The 20,573-nt window shown below is 37.1% G+C and overlaps 1 protein-coding gene across 3 annotated transcripts; it reads right to left on the bottom strand.

The window, feature by feature from the left end:
• Positions 1–823: 823 nt before the first annotated feature.
• LOC135849692 (onchocystatin-like) lies at positions 824–20,459 on the bottom strand. 3 transcript variants are annotated; one of them, XR_010559605.1, is made up of 8 exons: positions 20,166–20,459; positions 19,296–19,520; positions 7,153–7,218; positions 5,961–7,061; positions 5,186–5,404; positions 5,022–5,093; positions 4,754–4,861; positions 2,046–2,308 (listed from the first exon to the last, which is right to left on the bottom strand). XR_010559605.1 is itself a non-coding variant. In XM_065370216.1 (5 exons), exons 1-5 carry the CDS (start codon positions 6,024–6,026, stop codon positions 1,223–1,225), a joined length of 477 nt encoding a protein of 158 aa, XP_065226288.1. In that variant the 5' UTR covers positions 6,027–6,237; the 3' UTR covers positions 824–1,222. The 3 variants fall into 3 exon arrangements, 2 of the variants coding, with proteins under 2 accessions (XP_065226288.1, XP_065226289.1); XM_065370216.1 differs by lacking the exons at positions 2,046–2,308; positions 7,153–7,218; positions 19,296–19,520; positions 20,166–20,459 and adding an exon at positions 824–1,234 and having other exon boundaries at positions 5,961–6,237; XM_065370217.1 differs by lacking the exons at positions 7,153–7,218; positions 19,296–19,520; positions 20,166–20,459 and having other exon boundaries at positions 2,078–2,308; positions 5,961–6,234.
• Between the last annotated feature and the right edge of the window lie 114 nt (positions 20,460–20,573).

The raw sequence follows: 20,573 nt of genomic DNA, 5'->3' as shown, positions 1-20,573 counted from the left end.
AAGTGGCCGCCATTTTGTAAGTAGGATCACTTTTTTTTAGGGCAAGGGCTAATTCTACGATCTACATCTACTTGGATTCGAATGAGAATTTTACCAGGGTGTCCAGGGAGTGGTAGTACAAACTTCGGATGTACGTAACCAGGTAGTTTCGAGTAAACAAGAAAAAATATACGAGTAAGACAAACAAGTTGCCTATCTTGGAAATTGAAGGGGCAAAATACATTTTCAAAATAATCTAAAAGCCAAAATTCAATTGTTACCGTGGCGTGGGGGTCAGTAGTTCTTTGAAATAATGAACAAAGTTACATACCACAACTTTTTGCCAAACTTGCACATTGAAGGGACTACAAAAAATGATCTTCTGTCTTGAAAAATCGCGAAGAATAAAAAAAATGCGGAAAATAATATCGCATCAAAAAATAAAATTTTGTTATAGGTAAGACTTATAATTTTTTTTCTTGATCTAAAATTTAAAAAAATTTTGGAACTCAGCAATTTTTGATTTTTACAATTTACAATTTTTGAGCTTGAAAAACTTTTGAAATTTTAGAGTAAGAAAAAAATGACCTTCAGTGTGGATTTCTTGATAAGTAAGAGGAACTCGATATAATGCTTGGGTTTTGCAGTACTGTATATTATTCAATGTTCACAAGAGAATTCGTCATTTTAAATCCTAGTTTATGCATTATCTTTTTTTTTCTTCAAAATTTTCAACTTTGATAGTGTTCTACTTAATTGAGTGAATGAACATGTAATAAACTAATTTCCTGCCTTAGGCACATCAAAGTCATTCTGGGCGGGTAAAGTTGGAAAATTGAGCGGATTAAGCGACACCAATTATGATTTATTAATGTTGATACAGCAAATATTCGCGTAGGACAAAAATAATAACAATTCATTATAAAAGAAAAGTTAGGTAGGTACCTAGATAAAATCATAAGAGATGTTTGAAAAACTGAAATAAAACTAGAAAGAAAAATTCGGGCATTCTTCGATTGTTTAAAAAATGGGTTCTGATTCGAAATAAAATCATTCAAGTGGGAAGGTAGGGATTGACAAACCATTGCATCTCTGATGTCTTCTAAAACGCCGCCAATATGGTACTATTGGTACTCATTATTCATCTGGTGGACATCGAAAGCGAAAATTTAATCACATCGTGAAAACCGTTAGCGCTACTTTTCACTTCGCAAACATACGAGCATGATGACTGATGAGTGATTCACTCCTCTACCTAAGAACATAAAAAAAAAGGGAGAAAATTAAAATCGCGTCGATATGGACAGAAACAATAAGAAATATAGCTGCCAGTAGCCTAAGAATTTTCATAGATACAAGAATGTTGGGACTAGATGGGACTTTTAAATTATTCGAATTTCGAAAGCTCGCTTAGTTCGATATTTTCTTCATAGAGTTCGTTCTTCGAACTCGAGTGTCTAGGCATCTCGTATAGGTAGATGAAATAATGGAGATAGGTAGGTATGTACTCTTATAAGGTAGGTACCGCACCTACAAATGAAATTCTCTGAAAAAAAAAGTTTTAAACCGTGGAAATTTTTTTTGCCAGAAAGTTGTTTACGAAAATACCTAATGTTGATTTTGAAAACTAATCAATTTTTTCTGTTTTAAAAACTTTCATGAGATTTCAAAAGTCTGAAGAATTCATCAAATTTTCACCGAATTTATCTGTTAAACCTTCAAAGCATCAAATCAAATCATTGCACTTCTGTTGAATCTGTCATTCAACCGATACACTATTATTACCAATACAGTGACTTAAAATTGGTAATCTGTGGCGAAAATAATCGAAAATATTCCACCAGTTCACCAATCACTTGGAACAATGTAGCCTCGAACTTCTGTTTTAGCCAGCTTCAGTTTTTGCGTTTCCTACCAAGTAAGATATCCGCTCACCGAATACCCAATAAACAGATTCTACAATCAGAATAAATTAAATAGGTATCTGCATCTACATGTTATTTTAATTTGATAGGTGGCCTTTCTGTTCAGGCATACGAAATGAAATACCTATTCTAATACAAAAATACGAGTCGGTCTATAGATATATTACTTGCAATACGAATAAAAATTGATTTTATTTTATTGCGCTACAAAAATGAACACAGATATAAAAAATTATTAAATTACAAATCATAATATTGATAAAAAAAAAAAAATAAGAAATCTCAGATCTTAATATTATGATGATGGTTTGAATGAAAGTATAGTGCTTTAATAGAAAAATATTGATATTTGTAATATTTCATTCACTTTTCAGTTTTTTCGATTATTTGCTGACTCATTCGACCTGCAAGAAAGGATCAATACAATTTGTTAATCTTTTGAGCCTATTTAATGTTGAATAAATGTGAATAGGTAATATAATTGATTTTCAATCAGTGGCTTTTATTTCTAAGTAGAAAAAGCTAGCGAGATGAATGAAGCGGTGTTGAGTAGGGAAAAATAAGGGCTTTCAAAAGTGACCTTGAAAATTTCTGGCCCACGCACAGGGTTCCCAAAAATTGAAAAACCGGTTTGGTCAAAATATTCAAACCGGTTTTTATTGGCGCAATGTATTCTACACACTAAGGCGACAAAAACGTGATATGAATTTTTTGAAACCGGTTCATTAATTTGCAACCAGTTGACAAAAAATACCTAAAAATTGGAGATAGAGAAAAAAGCTTGGAACAAAAGTTGTGGAGCGTGAAAAATTGAACCATTTTCTCTGATCAGATTATCAAACCGGTTCATTAATTTGCAATCAGTCATTATAAATTGCCTAAAAATTGATAATTGAGAAAAAAACTTGAAACAAAAGTTATAGGGCGTGAAAAATTGAACCATTTTCGCTCGTCAGATTTTGAAACCGGTTCATCAATTTGCAACCAGTTATCAAAAATTACCTAAAAATTGGAGACCAAGAAAAAAGCTCCACGCTCTACAACTTTTGTTCCATGTTTTTTTCTTAATCTTCAATTTTTACGTGTTTTTCAAAAACTGGTCGCTAAATGCAAACCTGAACGAACCGGTTTCAAAATGTGATTACAGAGAAATGGGTAATTTTTCACGCTCTACAACTTTTGTTTCAAGCTTTCGTCTCTATCTTCAATCTTCAGATGATTGTCAAAAACTGGTTGCTAAATATGAACCAATGAACCGGTTTCAAAATGTGATTACACGGAATTGTGTATTTTTCACGCCCTACAACTTTTATTTCAAGCTTTTTTCTCAGGTTTCAATTTTTAGGAAATTTTTGTCAACTGGTTGCAAATTAATGAACCGGTTTCAAAATCTGATCAATAAAAATGGTTCAATTTTTCACGCTCCACAACTTTTGTTTCAAGCTTTTTTCTCTATCTTCAATTTTTAGGTGATTGTCGAAAACTGGTTGTCAAATTCAAATCAATGAACCGGTTTCAAAATGTGATTGAACAGAATTATTGTGTAATTTTTCATGCCCCACAACTTTTGTTTCAAGCTTTTTTCTCCATCTCCAGTTTTTAGGTTATTTTTGATAACTGGTTGCTAATTAATGAACCGGTTTCAAAATCCGATCAATGGAAATGGTTCAATTTTTCACGCTCTACAACTTTTGTTTCAAGCTTTTTTCTCATTCTCTAATTTTTAGGTTATTTTTGATAACTGGTTGCTAATTAATGAACCGGTTTCAAAATCCTATCAACGAAAATGGTTCAACTTTTCACGCTCTACAACTTTTGTTTCAAGCTTTTTTCTCCATCTCTAACGTTTAATAGGTGATTGTTGAAAACTGGTTGCTAAATGCAAACCAATAAACTGGTTTCAAAGTATGATTAGACAGGATTGTGTAATTTTTCACGCTCTACAACTTTTGTCTCAAGCTTTTTTCTATATCTACAATTTTTGGGTATTTTTTGTTAACTGGTTCCAAATTAATGAACCGGTTTCAATAAATTCTTATCAAGTTTTTGTCGCATTAGTGTGTAGAATACATTGCGCCAATAAAAACCTCTGTGAATTTTTTGACCAAACCGGTTTTTTATTTTGTGGACACCCTGTGTATGGACCTGAAATTTTCAAGGTCGCTTTTGAAAACCCTTAGTTTTCCCTACTCATCGCTGCTTCATTCATCTCTCTAGCTCTTTCCACTTGGAAAAAAAGCCACCGAGCACTACTTTTGTGTCATACTGTAGATAAGTACCTACGTAAATGTATGCGAACTTTTTTTCTCTAATCAACATCGAGGTTTTTGTTTAAGAACGAAACAGCTAACTTGATGTACATTTTCAAAGGCAAACATGGACATAAAATACTTTTTAAAATTTTATAAAATTTTGGAATTCGCGTTTTTATTAATTACTAGATATTTAACGATTCGCGAATTTTTGGATTTATTTTCAATAAGTAAGTATCTAAAATTCAGCGTAAATAGTTTGGTTTATAAAATTTGAAAGTTTTATTTTCTTCTTCCAGGTGCCTACACTTTTTTCAATGGACGAATTGCGGAATTATTGAAGATACGATATTTCTAGTTTTTCCCACAAGAATGGTCATTTTTCTGAGTCAGATGATGACTAAATGCAAAAATAGAGGAATCGCTGTGTTTTTGAGATGAATTTTTTATGCGTCTGTATATACATGTGCCATTTTACGATGTTACTTAACCTACCTACCTAACTACCTACATGGGTAATGCTAAAGGTATTAGGTACAGGGTACAGGTACATAAGGTTATACTCAAATAAGTGTTGTTTATATTATACTCTCTTACCCTGACAACGTTTGATACACCATCACTACAGCCGAAGCTAATAACTTCGAAATAGTTTTCCCACTTTCTTTCCCAAACTTCAACCGTGCAATTTTTACAATCGTCATACTGAAAATTTTGTACACGTAATACAATCAAATTATACATACGAGTTAGATAATTGGGATATCGATAGAAATAAGTTTTACGAGATAAGCATCGAATTGAATTATCAAGTGCGACTGTGATATACCTACCTATACCTATGTGAGTGAGTACCTATACTTACATCAACAATTTCGCCTCTACATGCGTGAGTGCAAATCTCCAAATCTAATTCAGTTCTTAATCCGGTTATCACCTAAAAATTATTGAAATTTCAAGTAGGTATTTTTTTTACGAGTAAAAAGACAAGTCGCGTTGGCACTGGAAAAATCAAGACGAATCACCAACTTGTGTTGTTCCACCGAAGATTTTTCTCAGTTTTTGTCTACAGTCCCAAATTCTGTCGGCGTTGAATTTAGTCATAATTCTTTTGGCTACACTTGCTACCTCAGTGGAATTTGGATTTGCAGGACGTTTATAGCCAGCTGTACTTTCAACTTTTTCACGCGGAGCTGCTCGTTTTTGAAGAGATGCACTGTGGACATTCGCGTATTCTGGTTCAATAACCTACGCAATGAAAGATGATGGTTTCAAGTACATAAGTATCAAGTAGGTAGGTGTAGGTATATATAATCAGGTAGGTAGATGGGTAGCCTACTTGATATTTTAAAAACTGAAATTTTCAAGTCAATTCAAAGTTGAAAGTTGAAACAAATTTTGCATTTTTTAAAACCATCGCGATTCGAGACAGTGTCATTTCATTTCACTAATTTTCAATCATCATGCTTATATAGGTACTGTTTTCTGATGTAGGATTTGGTAAAGGTAAATCCGTCGAGAATTTTGTCTTTAATCCCAGTTGGGTGATCTAAAATAGGAGATCGACAGGTACCGAAGTAATCTAATAATAAAAGTGTTTCTAATTGTAAAAATGCTCTATATCGAAAATGGGCGACCTTAAAATTAAATTAGGTAGGTATCCATACCCAATATAACACGACAAAGAAGTCAAAGAATTCGATCCACGGCAGTGCTTTCTCCACTACCTACCCGATTACTCTTTAGAAATAGGTACCTAATAAATAGACACTCGAATAAAGGTATTTACTATACTTGTACTTACCTCTGGTAGAGCTATCACCTTCACAGTGAAAACCACCAACAACGAAGTAAAAAAAATGAAATTCATATTTCGAAAATGTCAGCTAACACGATCTAAGCACTTACGAATGAGATCGAAATAAACTCGCTGTTATTTCACTATAGATTTGATTAAGTAACCAGTAAAGTGAGGTGGCTATAGCTATGATGATGGTGTTACAAGATGATTATATTAATTAAGACTACCAAACTCGCCAAAATGGCAATCATTTTCATTTTACGTCCACCTTATTTGTTCGCAGAAGACGAAAGCGGAGAGGAGGGTAGTAATAATGTACCATGGCATAAGTAATGTATTATTTTCATTTCATTCGTTTCGATTGTTATTTTTTTGACGCACTGCTCAATGCGCAATTGCACCAAATGGCAACACTGTACATACGCCAACTGTATCTCAAATCTTGAAATGAAAATTTATTATTTTTCGTAGGTACCAAGCTTCAAATGTTCAAATGGAGAAAAATAAATCACCGCTATGACGTAATAGAAATAAAAACCAACTAGATTCATCCGGTTGGTTTATTATTTTTTTTCGCGTACTAAACTGAATGATTATAGAGGGCCTTAGGCTTTTTCTGAATGAAAATCTAATCGATGATCTTGACTTGGGATTTGACATTCCTTTGAAATTTCCAAGTACACACTTTTTGGTAGCCCAAGTTGAAGATTACAAGCGAACTTGTAAAATGCAGATAGGTATAGGTAAGTGAACGAAAAGACAAATAAAACATGTTTACTCAGCGTATTATTGCATCGCGTTTACATTAAAAAATCCATCCTATTGAGTTATTTTCAAAATAGGTAAGCACGAGGAAATTAGATCCGGATACATACTCGTATTTTGTAGATCCAAATGTGGTCCAATCAAAGTATTGATAAAAAACTCAATTTATGTAGGTAGGTATGTACATAATTTTGAAAATCAATGAAATAAGTCAAATTCAAACGATTTGACTTTGGTTGTTCTAGCATTACTATTGTTGCATTGAAATTCTCGGACATCGAAACCGCCTTCCCACGGTTTTTGCCAAACTTTGCTCGTGCATATTTCACATTCGTTTGTCTGAAAAAGGTTTAACGCGATGCTGGAATAATTTTTAGGGATTATACAATTTTTTTGAACCAAATATCGAAAGATTAGTAATTATACTTACATTATGCTCCGCGCAGTTCTGGAAACAGATTTCCATCGTTAGTGTGAACAATTTTCCAGTCACTATCTGAAATCATCCGGATTCATGTAGGTATATGTATGCAAATGCAAACGTAGGTGTATCAATTTAATGCAGTAGGCAGGGATGTAACTAAGCGTTCTCTGGTGGGAGCGGAGAGGGGGGGGTTGAGAAAACCAAACATTTGCTGACTTACACGAGAAAAAATGAATAAAAATACCAATTGCGCCGAATAAAAAGACGAGTTTTTGAATGTGAAATAAAAAATAAGAAGACACTTTTGCTCATTGAGAAAGCTAGCAGTACAATATTCCTGCTGCGTGGACTTGTGACATACACTGTTTGTAACCAGCGGTAGTGACAGACACTATTTTTAACCAGTGGTAGTGACAGATACTGTTTAAAACCAGTGTTTGTGACAGACACTGATTGAAACCAGTGTTTGTGACAGACGCTGTTTTTAACTAGTGGTAGTGACAGACACTGATTGAAACCAGTGTTTGTGACAGACGCTGTTTTTAACTAGTGGTAGTGACAGACACTGATTGAAACCAGTGTTTGTGACAGACACAGTTTAAAACCAGTGGTAGTGACAGACACTTTTTAAAACCAGTGTTTGTGACAGACACTGATTGAAACCAGTGTTTGTGACAGACACAGTTTAAAACCAGTGTTCGTGACAGACACTTTTTAAAACCAGTGGTAGTGACAGGACACTTTTTAAAACCAGTGGTAGTGACAGACACAGTTTAAAACCCTTGGTAGTGACAGACACTGTTTTTAACCAGTGGTAGTGACAGACACTGTTTAAAACCAGTGGTAGTGACAGACACTTTTTAAAACCAGTGGTAGTGACAGACACTTTTTAAAACCAGTGGTGGTGACAGACACAGTTTAAAACCAGTGGTAGTGACAGGACAGACACTGTTGAAAACCTGTGGTAGTTACAGACACTGTTTTTAGTCAGTGGTAGTGACAGACACTGTTTTTATCCTGTGATAGTGACAGACACTGTTTTTAACCAGTGGTAGTGACAGACACGGTTCAAAACCAGTGGCAGTGACAGACACTGTTTTTAACCAGTGGTAGTGACAAATACTGTTGAAAGCCACTGTTTGTGACAGACACTTTTTAAAACCAGTGGTGGTGACAGACACAGTTTAAAACCAGTGGTAGTGACAGACACTGTTTTTAACCAGTGGTAGTGACAGCCACTGTTTGAAACCAGTGGTAGTGACAGACACAGTTTAAAACCAGTGGTAGTGACAGACACTGTTTATAACTGGTGGTAGTGACAGACACTGTTTAAAACCAGTGGTACTGATAGACACTTTTTAAAACCAGTGGTAGTGACAGACACTTTTTAAAACCAGGGGTGGTGACAGACACAGTTTAAAACCAGTGGTAGTTACAGACACTGTTGAAAACCAGTGGTAGTGACAGACACTATTTTTAACCAGTGGTAGTGACAGACACGGTTTTTAACTAGTGGTAGTGACAGACACTGTTTAAAACCAGTGGTACTAACAGATACTGTTGAAAACCAATGTTTGTGACAGACACTTTTTAAAACCAGTGGTAGTGACAAATACTGTTGAAAACCACTGTTTGTGACAGACACTTTTTAAAACCAGTGGTGGTGACAGACACTGTTTTTAACCAGTGATAGTGACAGACACTGTTTTTAACCGGTGGTAGTGACAGACACTGTTTTAAACCAGTGGTAGTGACAGACACTGTTTAAAACCAGTGGTAGTGACAGACACTTTTTAAAAACATTGTTTGTGGCAGACACTATTTATAACCAGTGTTAGTGACAGAGACTGTTTTTAACCAGTGGTAGTTACAGACACTGTTTTTAACCAGTAGTAGTGACAGACACTGTTTTTATCCTGTGGCAGTGACAGACACTGTTTTTAACCAGTGGTAGTGACAGACACGGTTTAAAACCAGTGGCAGTGACAAATACTGTTGAAAGAACTGTTTGTGACAGACACTTTTTAAAACCAAGGGTGGTGACAGACACAGTTTAAAACCAGTGGTAGTGACAGACACAGTTTAAAACCAGTGGTAGTGACAGACACTGTTTTTAACCAGTGGTAGTGTCAGCCACTGTTTGAAACCAGTGGTAGTGACAGACACAGTTTAAAACCAGTGGTAGTGACAGACACTGTTTTTAACTGGTGGTAGTGACAGACACTGTTTAAAACCAGTGGTACTGATAGACACTTTTTAAAACCAGTGGTAGTGACAGACACTTTTTAAAACCAGGGGTGGTGACAGACACAGTTTAAAACCAGTGGTAGTTACAGACACTGTTGAAAACCAGTGGTAGTGACAGACACTATTTTTAACCAGTGGTAGTGACAGACACTGTTTTTAACTAGTGGTAGTGACAGACACTGTTTAAAACCAGTGGTACTGACAGATACTGTTGAAAACCAATGTTTGTGACAGACACTTTTTAAAACCAGTGGTAGTGACAAATACTGTTGAAAACCACTGTTTGTGACAGACACTTTTTAAAACCAGTGGTAGTGACAGACACTGTTTTTAACCAGTGATAGTGACAGACACTGTTTTTAACCGGTGGTAGTGACAGACACTGTTTTAAACCAGTGGTAGTGACAGACACTGTTTAAAACCAGTGGTAGTGACAGACACTTTTTAAAAACATTGTTTGTGGCAGACACTATTTATAACCAGTGTTAGTGACAGAGACTGTTTTTAACCAGTGGTAGTTACAGACACTGTTTTTAACCAGTAGTAGTGACAGACACTGTTTTTATCCTGTGGCAGTGACAGACACTGTTTTTAACCAGTGGTAGTGACAGACACGGTTTAAAACCAGTGGCAGTGACAAATACTGTTGAAAGAACTGTTTGTGACAGACACTTTTTAAAACCAAGGGTGGTGACAGACACAGTTTAAAACCAGTGGTAGTGACAGACACAGTTTAAAACCAGTGGTAGTGACAGACACTGTTTTTAACCAGTGGTAGTGTCAGCCACTGTTTGAAACCAGTGGTAGTGACAGACACAGTTTAAAACCAGTGGTAGTGACAGACACTGTTTTTAACTGGTGGTAGTGACAGACACTGTTTAAAACCAGTGGTACTGATAGACACTTTTTAAAACCAGTGGTAGTGACAGACACTTTTTAAAACCAGGGGTGGTGACAGACACAGTTTAAAACCAGTGGTAGTTACAGACACTGTTGAAAACCAGTGGTAGTGACAGACACTATTTTTAACCAGTGGTAGTGACAGACACTGTTTTTAACTAGTGGTAGTGACAGACACTGTTTAAAACCAGTGGTACTGACAGATACTGTTGAAAACCAATGTTTGTGACAGACACTTTTTAAAACCAGTGGTAGTGACAAATACTGTTGAAAACCACTGTTTGTGACAGACACTTTTTAAAACCAGTGGTAGTGACAGACACTGTTTTTAACCAGTGATAGTGACAGACACTGTTTTTAACCGGTGGTAGTGACAGACACTGTTTAAAACCAGTGGTAGTGACAGACACTTTTTAAAAACATTGTTTGTGGCAGACACTATTTATAACCAGTGTTAGTGACAGAGACTGTTTTTAACCAGTGGTAGTTACAGACACTGTTTTTAACCAGTAGTAGTGACAGACACTGTTTTTATCCTGTGGCAGTGACAGACACTGTTTTTAACCAGTGGTAGTGACAGACACGGTTTAAAACCAGTGGCAGTGACAAATACTGTTGAAAGCACTGTTTGTGACAGACACTTTTTAAAACCAAGGGTGGTGACAGACACAGTTTAAAACCAGTGGTAGTGACAGACACAGTTTAAAACCAGTGGTAGTGACAGACACTGTTTTTAACCAGTGGTAGTGACAGCCACTGTTTGAAACCAGTGGTAGTGACAGACACAGTTTAAAACCAGTGGTAGTGACAGACACTGTTTATAACTGGTGGTAGTGACAGACACTGTTTAAAACCAGTGGTACTGATAGACACTTTTTAAAACCAGTGGTAGTGACAGACACTTTTTAAAACCAGGGGTGGTGACAGACACAGTTTAAAACCAGTGGTAGTTACAGACACTGTTGAAAACCAGTGGTAGTGACAGACACTATTTTTAACCAGTGGTAGTGACAGACACGGTTTTTAACTAGTGGTAGTGACAGACACGGTTTAAAACCAGCGGTACTAACAGATACTGTTGAAAACCAATGTTTGTGACAGACACTTTTTAAAACCAGTGGTAGTGACAAATACTGTTGAAAACCACTGTTTGTGACAGACACTTTTTAAAACCAGTGGTAGTGACAGACACTGTTTTTAACCGGTGGTAGTGACAGACACTGTTTTAAACCAGTGGTAGTGACAGACACTGTTTAAAACCAGTGGTAGTGACAGACACTTTTTAAAAACATTGTTTGTGGCAGACACTATTTATAACCAGTGTTAGTGACAGGCACTGTTTTTAACCAGTGGTAGTTACAGACACTGTTTTTAACCAGTAGTAGTGACAGACACTGTTTTTATCCTGTGGCAGTGACAGACACTGTTTTTAACCAGTGGTAGTGACAGACACGGTTTAAAACCAGTGGCAGTGACAAATACTGTTGAAAACACTGTTTGTGACAGACACTTTTTAAAACCAGTGGTGGTGACAGACACAGTTTAAAACCAGTGGTAGTGACAGACACTGTTTTTAACCAGTGGTAGTGACAGCCACTGTTTGAAACCAGTGGTAGTGACAGACACAGTTTAAAACCAGTGGTAGTGACAGACACTGTTTATAACTGGTGGTAGTGACAGACACTGTTTAAAACCAGTGGTACTGATAGACACTTTTTAAAACCAGTGGTAGTGACAGACACTTTTTAAAACCAGGGGTGGTGACAGACACAGTTTAAAACCAGTGGTAGTTACAGACACTGTTGAAAACCAGTGGTAGTGACAGACACTATTTTTAACCAGTGGTAGTGACAGACACGGTTTTTAACTAGTGGTAGTGACAGACACTGTTTAAAACCAGTGGTACTAACAGATACTGTTGAAAACCAATGTTTGTGACAGACACTTTTTAAAACCAGTGGTAGTGACAAATACTGTTGAAAACCACTGTTTGTGACAGACACTTTTTAAAACCAGTGGTAGTGACAGACACTGTTTTTAACCAGTGATAGTGACAGACACTGTTTTTAACCGGTGGTAGTGACAGACACTGTTTAAAACCAGTGGTAGTGACAGACACTTTTTAAAAACATTGTTTGTGGCAGACACTATTTATAACCAGTGTTAGTGACAGAGACTGTTTTTAACCAGTGGTAGTTACAGACACTGTTTTTAACCAGTAGTAGTGACAGACACTGTTTTTATCCTGTGGCAGTGACAGACACTGTTTTTAACCAGTGGTAGTGACAGACACGGTTTAAAACCAGTGGCAGTGACAAATACTGTTGAAAGCACTGTTTGTGACAGACACTTTTTAAAACCAAGGGTGGTGACAGACACAGTTTAAAACCAGTGGTAGTGACAGACACAGTTTAAAACCAGTGGTAGTGACAGACACTGTTTTTAACCAGTGGTAGTGTCAGCCACTGTTTGAAACCAGTGGTACTGACAGATACTGTTGAAAACCAATGTTTGTGACAGACACTTTTTAAAACCAGTGGTAGTGACAAATACTGTTGAAAACCACTGTTTGTGACAGACACTTTTTAAAACCAGTGGTAGTGACAGACACTGTTTTTAACCAGTGATAGTGACAGACACTGTTTTTAACCGGTGGTAGTGACAGACACTGTTTAAAACCAGTGGTAGTGACAGACACTTTTTAAAAACATTGTTTGTGGCAGACACTATTTATAACCAGTGTTAGTGACAGAGACTGTTTTTAACCAGTGGTAGTTACAGACACTGTTTTTAACCAGTAGTAGTGACAGACACTGTTTTTATCCTGTGGCAGTGACAGACACTGTTTTTAACCAGTGGTAGTGACAGACACGGTTTAAAACCAGTGGCAGTGACAAATACTGTTGAAAGCACTGTTTGTGACAGACACTTTTTAAAACCAAGGGTGGTGACAGACACAGTTTAAAACCAGTGGTAGTGACAGACACAGTTTAAAACCAGTGGTAGTGACAGACACTGTTTTTAACCAGTGGTAGTGACAGCCACTGTTTGAAACCAGTGGTAGTGACAGACACAGTTTAAAACCAGTGGTAGTGACAGACACTGTTTATAACTGGTGGTAGTGACAGACACTGTTTAAAACCAGTGGTACTGATAGACACTTTTTAAAACCAGTGGTAGTGACAGACACTTTTTAAAACCAGGGGTGGTGACAGACACAGTTTAAAACCAGTGGTAGTTACAGACACTGTTGAAAACCAGTGGTAGTGACAGACACTATTTTTAACCAGTGGTAGTGACAGACACGGTTTTTAACTAGTGGTAGTGACAGACACGGTTTAAAACCAGCGGTACTAACAGATACTGTTGAAAACCAATGTTTGTGACAGACACTTTTTAAAACCAGTGGTAGTGACAAATACTGTTGAAAACCACTGTTTGTGACAGACACTTTTTAAAACCAGTGGTAGTGACAGACACTGTTTTTAACCGGTGGTAGTGACAGACACTGTTTTAAACCAGTGGTAGTGACAGACACTGTTTAAAACCAGTGGTAGTGACAGACACTTTTTAAAAACATTGTTTGTGGCAGACACTATTTATAACCAGTGTTAGTGACAGGCACTGTTTTTAACCAGTGGTAGTTACAGACACTGTTTTTAACCAGTAGTAGTGACAGACACTGTTTTTATCCTGTGGCAGTGACAGACACTGTTTTTAACCAGTGGTAGTGACAGACACGGTTTAAAACCAGTGGCAGTGACAAATACTGTTGAAAACACTGTTTGTGACAGACACTTTTTAAAACCAGTGGTGGTGACAGACACAGTTTAAAACCAGTGGTAGTGACAGACACTGTTTTTAACCAGTGGTAGTGACAGCCACTGTTTGAAACCAGTGGTAGTGACAGACACAGTTTAAAACCAGTGGTAGTGACAGACACTGTTTATAACTGGTGGTAGTGACAGACACTGTTTAAAACCAGTGGTACTGATAGACACTTTTTAAAACCAGTGGTAGTGACAGACACTTTTTAAAACCAGGGGTGGTGACAGACACAGTTTAAAACCAGTGGTAGTTACAGACACTGTTGAAAACCAGTGGTAGTGACAGACACTATTTTTAACCAGTGGTAGTGACAGACACGGTTTTTAACTAGTGGTAGTGACAGACACTGTTTAAAACCAGTGGTACTAACAGATACTGTTGAAAACCAATGTTTGTGACAGACACTTTTTAAAACCAGTGGTAGTGACAAATACTGTTGAAAACCACTGTTTGTGACAGACACTTTTTAAAACCAGTGGTAGTGACAGACACTGTTTTTAACCAGTGATAGTGACAGACACTGTTTTTAACCGGTGGTAGTGACAGACACTGTTTAAAACCAGTGGTAGTGACAGACACTTTTTAAAAACATTGTTTGTGGCAGACACTATTTATAACCAGTGTTAGTGACAGAGACTGTTTTTAACCAGTGGTAGTTACAGACACTGTTTTTAACCAGTAGTAGTGACAGACACTGTTTTTATCCTGTGGCAGTGACAGACACTGTTTTTAACCAGTGGTAGTGACAGACACGGTTTAAAACCAGTGGCAGTGACAAATACTGTTGAAAGCACTGTTTGTGACAGACACTTTTTAAAACCAAGGGTGGTGACAGACACAGTTTAAAACCAGTGGTAGTGACAGACACAGTTTAAAACCAGTGGTAGTGACAGACACTGTTTTTAACCAGTGGTAGTGTCAGCCACTGTTTGAAACCAGTGGTAGTGACAGACACAGTTTAAAACCAGTGGTAGTGACAGACACTGTTTTTAACTGGTGGTAGTGACAGACACTGTTTAAAACCAGTGGTACTGATAGACACTTTTTAAAACCAGTGGTAGTGACAGACACTTTTTAAAACCAGGGGTGGTGACAGACACAGTTTAAAACCAGTGGTAGTTACAGATACTGTTGAAAACCAGTGGTAGTGACAGACACTATTTTTAACCAGTGGTAGTGACAGACACGGTTTTTAACTAGTGGTAGTGACAGACACTGTTTAAAACCAGTGGTACTGACAGATACTGTTGAAAACCAATGTTTGTGACAGACACTTTTTAAAACCAGTGGTAGTGACAAATACTGTTGAAAACCACTGTTTGTGACAGACACTTTTTAAAACCAGTGGTAGTGACAGACACTGTTTTAAACCAGTGGTAGTGACAGACACTTTTTAAAACCAGTGGTGGTGACAGACACAGTTTAAAACCAGTGGTAGTGACAGGACAGACACTGTTGAAAACCTGTGGTAGTTACAGACACTGTTTTTAGTCAGTGGTAGTGACAGACACTGTTTTTATCCTGTGATAGTGACAGACACTGTTTTTAACCAGTGGTAGTGACTGACACGGTTTAAAACCAGTGGCAGTGACAGACACTGTTTTTAACCAGTGGTACTGACAAATACTGTTGAAAGCCACTGTTTGTGACAGACACTTTTTAAAACCAGCGGTGGTGACAGACACAGTTTAAAACCAGTGGTAGTGACAGACACAGTTTAAAACCAGTGGTAGTGACAGACACTGTTTTTAACCAGTGGTAGTGACAGCCACTGTTTGAAACCAGTGGTAGTGACAGACACAGTTTAAAACCAGTGGTAGTGACAGACACTGTTTATAACTGGTGGTAGTGACAGACACTGTTTAAAACCAGTGGTACTGATAGACACTTTTTAAAACCAGTGGTAGTGACAGACACTTTTTAAAACCAGGGGTGGTGACAGACACAGTTTAAAACCAGTGGTAGTTACAGACACTGTTGAAAACCAGTGGTAGTGACAGACACTATTTTTAACCAGTGGTAGTGACAGACACGGTTTTTAACTAGTGGTAGTGACAGACACGGTTTAAAACCAGTGGTACTAACAGATACTGTTGAAAACCAATGTTTGTGACAGACACTTTTTAAAACCAGTGGTAGTGACAAATACTGTTGAAAACCACTGTTTGTGACAGACACTTTTTAAAACCAGTGGTAGTGACAGACACTTTTTAAAAACATTGTTTGTGGCAGAGGGCAGACACTATTTATAACCAGTGTTAGTGACAGGCACTGTTTTTAACCAGTGGTAGTTACAGACACTGTTTTTAACCAGTAGTAGTGACAGACACTGTTTTTATCCTGTGGCAGTGACAGACACTGTTTTTAACCAGTGGTAGTGACAGACACGGTTTAAAACCAGTGGCAGTGACAAATACTGTTGAAAGCACTGTTTGTGACAGACACTTTTTAAAACCAAGGGTGGTGACAGACACAGTTTAACACCAGTGGTAGTGACAGACACAGTTTAAAACCAGTGGTAGTGACAGACACTGTTTTTAACCAGTGGTAGTGACAGCCACTGTTTGAAACCAGTGGTAGTGACAGACACAGTTTAAAACCAGTGGTAGTGACAGACACTGTTTTTAACTGGTGGTAGTGACAGACACTGTTTAAAACCAGTGGTACTGATAGACACTTTTTAAAACCAGTGGTAGTGACAGACACTTTTTAAAACCAGGGGTGGTGACAGACACAGTTTAAAACCAGTGGTAGTTACAGACACTGTTGAAAACCAGTGGTAGTGACAGACACTATTTTTAACCAGTGGTAGTGACAGACACTGTTTTTAACTAGTGGTAGTGACAGACACTGTTTAAAACCAGTGGTACTGACAGATACTGTTGAAAACCAATGTTTGTGACAGACACTTTTTAAAACCAGTGGCAGTGACAAATACTGTTGAAAACCACTGTTTGTGACAGACACTTTTTAAAACCAGTGGTAGTGACAGACACTGTTTTTAACCAGTGATAGTGACAGACACTGTTTTTAACCGGTGGTAATGACAGACACTGTTTTAAACCAGTGGTAGTGACAGACACTGTTTAAAACCAGTGGTAGTGACAGACACTTTTTAAAAACATTGTTTGTGGCAGACACTATTTATAACCAGTGGTAGTGACCAGGGCTGTTAAATTACTGTAATTTATTCGCTGGTAAAATACGGCGGTAAAATACAGTAAGATACGGTATTTTACGGTATTTTTGGTATTTTACTAATTTGGATATGAAGAGTTATTTGTAGTTTGACTTCGAAGTTCTGAACTTCTGACCTGCCTCTGAAGTAAATTTTCATCTGTTTTAGGTGTTATTAGAGATTATAGGAAATTTTCCATGGACATTTTTTAAAAATTTATGGGGAAAATTTTTGGTAACTTTCAAATCATAAATTTCCATGGAAATTTGGAAATTTATGAAGGAAATATGGGAAAAAAGTGTTCAATTTGGCTTTTTGGTAAATTATGGTAAAATACGGTAATAAACTTTTGGTAAAATACTGTAAAATACAGTAAAATACCGCCGTAATTTACCAACATAAATTACCTTACAGCCCTGGTAGTGACAGACACTGTTTTTAACCAGTGGTAGTTACAGACACTGTTTTTAACCAGTAGTAGTGACAGACACTGTTTTTATCCTGTGGCAGTGACAGACACTGTTTTTAACCAGTGGTAGTGACAGACACGGTTTAAAACCAGTGGCAGTGACAGACACTTTTTAAAACCAAGGGTGGTGACAGACACAGTTTAAAACCAGTGGTAGTTACAGACACAGTTTAAAACCAGTGGTAGTGACAGACACTGTTTTTAACCAGTGGTAGTGATAGCCACTGTTTTTAACCAGTGATAGTGACAGACACTGTTTTTAACCAGTGGTAGCGACAGTCACTGTTTGAAACCAGTGGTAGTGACAGACACTGTTTTTAACCAGTGGTAGTGACAGGTACTGTTTAAAACCTGTGGTAGTGACAGACAAGCCGAAGGGCCTGGCAACTGTTGAAGAGACTTGATGGAGGTAAAACCCAGCAGAGTAATTTCGCCCAGGTTATAGCTAACCAAGTAGCCCATCAAGTACTCCTGAATGGAAAGACTGACAGTAATAGCTATATTATAGCAGCCGAACAAAAATGGAAAGATGCATGGATGTGAAAGTGAATAAGGTTGCCACACCAATTACCAACAAAGAAGTGCAGTCTGCAATCAAATTGTCCAAAAATAGGAAGGCTGCTGGTGTGGATAATATGTATTCAGACCATAGGCAATAAATTGGATCCAAAAAGTGTTTAATGCCTGTATAGAAACTTCAAGAATGCTGAGACTATGGCGACAGGCACATGTTATTGCATTACAGAAACCAGACAAAGATGCAAATGACCCAAAGAGTTACAGACCTATCTCCCTGCTGAGTGCTGTGTCACCTATTCAAGATTTTTGAAAGAGTAATTTTGAATCACATGGCTGACTATATAGATGAGGGGCTGATCAGACAGCAGGCTGGATTTAGACCAGGAAAATCATGCACTAGCTGGATATTACACCTAACACAGCACATTGAAGATGGCTTTGAAAAGAAGAAAGTCAACGGAGTAGTGTTTGTCGACCTCACAGCAGTGTTTGCCACAGTGTGCCACTGACTACTCCAGTATAACGTGTACCATGTACCAACTTACAAAGGATTTTAGGACTGACTCCATTTGCGAAGCTATAGGGTGTACACTTTGCCAAATGTGTGAGAGGTGCACAGGACAGGGAGAAATTTATATTGTAATGGTCATGATACCCCTGCATGGCGCTGTACGAGTATTCTATGATTATGATACCTACGTGAGGTAGGTATAGGTATTTATTGCCTATTACAAGACCTACAAAAAATTTTTGTTTTCCCTTTTTAGTGTTTAAAAGCCTCCCAAATGAACTTTCTTCGCAAAAGAAAACAAATTTGCTCTGGCAATAAAAGCTTTTGAAAATTTGTATTTTGATGGGCGAAACTGAATAAGCACATTTATTTTATAAATTTCTAGGATTAACATTGAGATCCATCTCTTGTTCTAGGTACTCCTATAATGTCGTGCGGAAGACTACATAGATATTAAGCAGGAGGGTGGGTCTGAGTAGTGGCAGCAAAATGCTTACTTGAGTGGTAGCATTCAAGACCTTATTCACTTCTTGCTTACAGCTAGACTCCGATTCAGATGGTAATTTGGCAACAAGTTTCGTCGCAATGGTAGTAATTTCCGGCGAATTTGGAAATGCCTCGTGTATATCATTTGCTAATAATTTCTTCCCAGTTTTAAACGTTTCTCGTTTTTGTACGTGAATACGCTTATTAGCGGTACCAGTACATTCCGGTTTCACTACCTACATAGTACACGAGCAATTTATAAAATACACGTAGGTAATACCACTACATTAATATAAGTATAATGCATAATACAAAAGAAAACGAAACCGTTCAACGACATTTTTGAAAGTAGGCCTATTCCAAATTGTCACGATATCGTGCGAATAAAGAGACATCGAGGCAGATTTTCTGAATAAACCTATTAAGTAATAAGTACTCGTAGGTATACAAAAGCAGCCTCTCGGCTCTCTGAATTTATTTGTATCGTCTAATGTATTTTTGAATTTATAAACGCCTGAATTACTAAATAAATAAACTAGCGGATACTGCCGAACTGAAAGCTTGAAGCAAAAAAACCGAGACAAATTGAATCTCTTACAATTATTTTCCGCGAACTTGAATCAAAATTTTGTTTTGGGTTTCCTCATTGGTGGACTGATGAAATGGAACCAAGTTTTTTAAAGAATGATTCACAGTAGGTATATGAATCACTGAATTTTGATACCTATCACTATTAAAATATGAATTATAATCTACTGTATCGTAAATAATACAGATTTGCAAAGAAGAAAAGAACAGGAAATCGCCTATATGAACACATTTTAGGTACCTACTCGTAGTAATTGAATGATACGAGTAGAAATATGTACAAACCAACTTACCGCAGAAAAAAATTGCACAATCATAAATGGAATTAAACATTTTAAATACACGCAAATGAAAAAATTCATTTTTCCACGAAATGAAAAATATGAAAAATTATAATCCTTTGACTGTGATAGGTGGCGAAAGGATGATTTATCGCGTCGAGTATATTCGCCAACACGATTACGTGAGTCACTATACTAGCGTGTGTATGCAAAAATGCGTTATAGTTAGCTTGATTAACAGAACTTTTCTTAGACGGTTTGTCTCAGAAATCTTCCATGTTACGAATAATTATCGCAAGCCGAGTTTCAATGCGTGCGTTGCACTTTGCAGCAGCTGAGTCGAAATATTTCTGTATATTGTAAAAAAATCCACCGCCGTAACCCAAGTCTTTAAAGTAGCGATTTATTGCCCATGAGAAA

This window comes from Planococcus citri, chromosome 1 (assembly GCF_950023065.1).
Source record: "Planococcus citri chromosome 1, ihPlaCitr1.1, whole genome shotgun sequence".
Taxonomy (NCBI): Eukaryota; Metazoa; Arthropoda; class Insecta; order Hemiptera; family Pseudococcidae; genus Planococcus; species Planococcus citri.
Note: the sequence above shows the minus strand (reverse complement) of the source record. Positions and strands in the feature narration are given on the sequence as shown.